This window comes from Camellia sinensis, chromosome 5 (genome assembly GCF_055761805.1).
Source record: "Camellia sinensis isolate YWXY chromosome 5, ASM5576180v1, whole genome shotgun sequence".
Lineage (NCBI taxonomy): Eukaryota > Viridiplantae > Streptophyta > Magnoliopsida > Ericales > Theaceae > Camellia > Camellia sinensis.
The window spans coordinates 210522934-210527568 of NC_138965.1; the positions used below are offsets into that span (position 1 = coordinate 210522934).

The 4635-nt window shown below is 34.1% G+C and overlaps 1 protein-coding gene across 1 annotated transcript; it reads right to left on the minus strand.

The window, feature by feature from the left end:
* LOC114313669 (uncharacterized) lies at positions 1-1266 on the minus strand. The gene has a single exon (XM_028260074.2). It carries the CDS (start codon positions 1264-1266, stop codon positions 1-3), a length of 1266 nt encoding a protein of 421 aa, XP_028115875.2.
* Positions 1267-4635: the final 3369 nt, after the last annotated feature.

Sequence of the window (4635 nt, forward strand, 5' to 3'; positions counted from 1 at the left end):
TTATTGATATCCGGTTTTCATAACTGCAGCCTCTTTCAGGCACTGTATCCATTCTTCATCATCTTTTAAGAGTCCTCTTGCAACACATGCTGATTTAAACGTTTCATGCAAAACATTGTTAACTGTACATAAACATTGAAACGATCTTGGCCCTTTGACAACAGTTAACAACAAACGCAGATAAAATCTTTTACCACAGTTAGGGCTAGCAAAGTACATTCTACCAATTGCACATCCATGTTCTCTTGGTTTCCATCTATGTTCTGACTTGAGCCAAACAAAATGTTGCGGAAATTCTTGGTAAGTGAATTGGCATTCATTTTCATTGGAAGCACAATAATCAAAAAAACCAGTAAGAGTCGATTTTTGTTGCGCAGCTCTAGAAAGAATCATTTCCAATGAGTCATTAGGATTGAAAAGAACACGATGCATTCCAGGTAGATGAAGTGCCAAGCGAACAACTGTTGGCATTTCTGCATGCAAATGATGACCAAATATTCGCCAAGCAGCTTTTGGTGGTCCAATATACCTCGCATCAAGATATTGTTGGATCTCATTAATCAATCCCAAAACCATTGTTGTGCGATCATAACCCTTGTAAATATACTTATGTATATACTTAACACATCTCACTCCAGTACAAACTTCTACATTTATATGACAGTTGAACCGTTTAAAAAGATATGCATTGTATGGTACCACATCACTGTTGTCAACTTCCTGTCCTCTCACAGTATATACTTGACCACTATTGCGATGACGATAGATTGGATATCTATCTTGGTCCATAATTGTTGATTCTACAAAGGCTCGAGGGTATTTCTTAGTACATCTACCATTTTCCATACATGGTGCTTGGGGATTTCGAGCACCACATGATCCATGTACCATGCAACACTTGACAGTTTCAAAAAGTGTAGGATCATCTTTTGGATCTGAAAATTCTGCACAAACTAATTTGTCTACTTGAGCACATGTTCGAATTTTGTCTGGACTTTTAAGAAAGAGAAACGCATGCATATGTGGTAGGCCTCGTTTTTGGAATTCAATTGTAAAAACACGTGCAACTTTATTACCGAACACTTTGTTTGTCTCTATCTCCTTCATCAAACACTTTTTTTTTAGCTCAAAAACACGGGCAATCAAATCCGGACGATCAATAGCTTTTTGGTGTGGTAATAATGCTGAAGTAATTTCTGGCCAATTGGGATTTGCAGTCATGGTGAGAAAAATATGTGGGTACTGGTTGTATCGCGTGATAGCCATTGAATCTTGAAAGATTTCAAACATATGTCTAGGACTATCAGTAAATGAAGATGGCAAAATAAACCTTTGACCAATTTGATTAGGTCGCAAGTCATCTAGATCAATATCGCTTAAATCTTGGTAAAGTTTAGCCCGAATTTTTTTTTTTGATTAAGCTTGTAGTACGTCAACCGATTTTGCTCTGTTGCAACCCAAGCATCAACCAAAAACTCTTGGAATAGTTTTCCACCTCTCAAAATTGTTGAATACTCTGTAGGTCGCTCAAACAAACGATAACTATAAAAATCCATTTGAGTAAGTCGATCAGTTGAAGGTCGATCATGTTTAACGTCCCACAATTTCAACTCAAGTTCCCATCCGAGTTCACCATACGAGAATAATAAAACATAATGCAATGGAAAATACGCTGGGTGACATTCATTAATTTGCATCAGTTCATTATTTCCCTGTAGATGTAAAACAACATCTTTTATTCCAGTAACCTCGGTTCCATCACCTGGTATTACAATTGCAATCTCATCAGCAGTTGGTAGGTTATACCGTCATCGGTCTGTTGCTGAACTGTAGTGAAGATGAGCAGGTAGATTTTGTCCAGTGAAGGCTAATTGATTCAAAATTGCATGAGCCTGCCGAAATTTGTCTACAAATGCATTAACTTGCAACAAACTATCTTGAATAGTTTTGAGAACATCCCTTCGTAAGTGAGGATTTCTACGATTTCAAACTTCTAAAGCTGAATCAGGATCATAAATGTACAACTGAGCATAAGTCGCATCCTGACCTGGCTGTGGTAGAAGTGATCCTGTTCGATGTCGCAATTCCCCATGGATAATAAATGGTTTAGGGCCGTTTCCCCTTAGTACTCTTGGATCCAATGTAGCACCAAGACTTGTAAAAGCATTGGCTGCATTGTATACTCGAGTATAACGTCAAAACGATCTTGCTTGATCGTCATTCCCATCGTATAATGCTTGAAGCGGTGGAGGGGGTGTCATAAGCAGAGGTAGCCTAGTCTTTCATTTTGAACAGCAAGTTCCAAATAGGGAATGCTTCGAGATGATTGTGCTAATTTTTCGTCCATCCAATGTAAGGCTGAACAGTAAGGACATAACACATCCATCTTGCCGAGAGAATGACGACATGAATTCATGTGTGATTGAGTATTAATCGCAGTACTTATAGTCATATCTTCTAATTCATCATCTGTACATAGATCCTCTTGAAGAAATGTGACTGTAGAATTAGGCCTACAAATATTTGTTGTGCATAAATTAAAATTTATGCACATGTAAAAGTAAGAGTATTATTTAAAGAATTAAACATGTTTTACCAATTCCAAGCTAAAGATGTACTTTCCATAGAGAACGAACATGTGGATGCATGTGTAACCATTGTTCGTTTTTGTGCCAACGAAGTATCCGCAAGTGTCTTTGTACCCTGTTCTAGACAAGCATGACTGCGACAACTCGGTGTTAACGAAGGAAAGTCTTTAACATATGCTCCTAATCTCTCTCGTTCTTGTTGCAAGCATTGTCCCGATTGATATGCAGAGCATGCATTTTCATTTCTTTCACGTTTTCGTTGTGCACGTTGAGCTAATACAACTCTTGATATAACATAACCATTGGGTCCCTAAAATATGAATATTAAATCATTGGATGCTTAAAATGCAAATATTATCAAGTACCATTTTCCACTGTCCAAAGAAAATACTAAGAATTTAGAGAAAATGTATTATACTCTTGCCTATGACTACCCATAGTTTTATAATAATAATAATAATAATAAATAAATAAATAAAAATTGTGTGGTTATGTTATACTAATGAACAAATGTTCGACCAACTTATGAGAATAATAAACGTTCGACCAGCAGATTGTGTGGTTTTGTAACAGTAATGAACTAATGTTTGATCAGCAGATGAGCTTCATAAAGTATCCCCATTTTCTTGTAGGGCCCATGCACTTACAGGAGACACTATATATTCCTTCATAAAGTATCCTCTATATATTTCTTTCTTCCTAAGAATATACAGGAAATACTAAAAAATGTGCATAGTTTCAAAAATAAAATACAATTATGGCTAAATAAAATACAATATATGAAGATATAAAAATAAAAACTAAAAAAACTCTACAAAAATCAATAACCATACCGCTAAACATGCATTTTCCTTTCGCTTGCCCTTGCAATCAGTCACCTTTGTCATTTATAATCTATATAATAAATTGTGTGGTTTTGTTATACAAACAAACAAATGTTCGGCCAACTTATGAACTTCATAAAGTATCCCCATTCATATAGCTAGAAAAAAAAAATTGTTGCCCATTTTCTCCCTCCTCTCTTTATCTCAAAATTTTCGCCCACTTACATTGAAAAGTGGTGCAGATTTACACATATATACAGGAGACACTTAAAAAAGTGCACAGCTTAAACGATAAAAATACAATTATGGTTTAAAATAAATAATTGGACATGCATTTTAAAAAACACTCTACAATTATGGCTTAAAATAAACAATTGTTTATTGCTTAAAAACACTTATGGCTTAAAATACACTCTACAATTATGGCTTAAAATACACTCTACAATTGGACATGCATTTTCAAAAACACTCTACAATTATGGCTTAAAATAAACAATTGTTTATTGCTTAAAATAAAAAATTCGATATACAATTATGGCTTAAAATACAAACATACAAAAACTAACAATTTAAAAAAAAAAAAAAAACACTTTACAAAAACCATTAAGAACTATACCGCTGGACATGCATTTTCCTTTCCCTTGCCCTTGGAAGCATAAGACACCTTTTCTTTTCCTTTCGACATTACCTTTGCATTTTCTTTTTCCATTGCTTTTAAAAAATAGCCAAAGTCTAAGAAATAACGAAAGCATAAGAAATAAAAATAAATAAAAAAATGATAAGAACGTGATTTTTGGGCTGACATTAGAAATACGAACGACATTGAAATTATGCTCATCACGAATCACTACACCGACATTTCTTTGTTGAATAAACTGAACCTATACATACAAAAACAAATAAGTAGCTGATATGTACACAAAATGAAATTTTATAAGATGATGAGTAAAGGGAACGAATATTACAGTTCGTTGCAAGTCTCCATCTAGCTGTAAAAAATGAGGAAATTTTTTTTTTTATAATCAGAACCTGTAATATAAAAGTTTTTTTTAAATCTATGTACCAGTTTTTTTAAAAAAGACAACTTACATTATTCATAATGTTAGAAGTCATTCCAGCTTAGTATTGCCAAAACCTGTAATACAAAACTTGACTTCAGTAAATACATATTAATCCAGTAATACATAATACAAAAGTTAACCTGTAAAGGTTTTGGAATACAT

What these genes read in the sequence shown, in the direction of transcription:
- LOC114313669 (XM_028260074.2), bottom strand. Translation starts at nt 1,266, where the DNA reads ATGGCTATCACGCGATACAACCAGTACCCACATATTTTTCTCACCATG.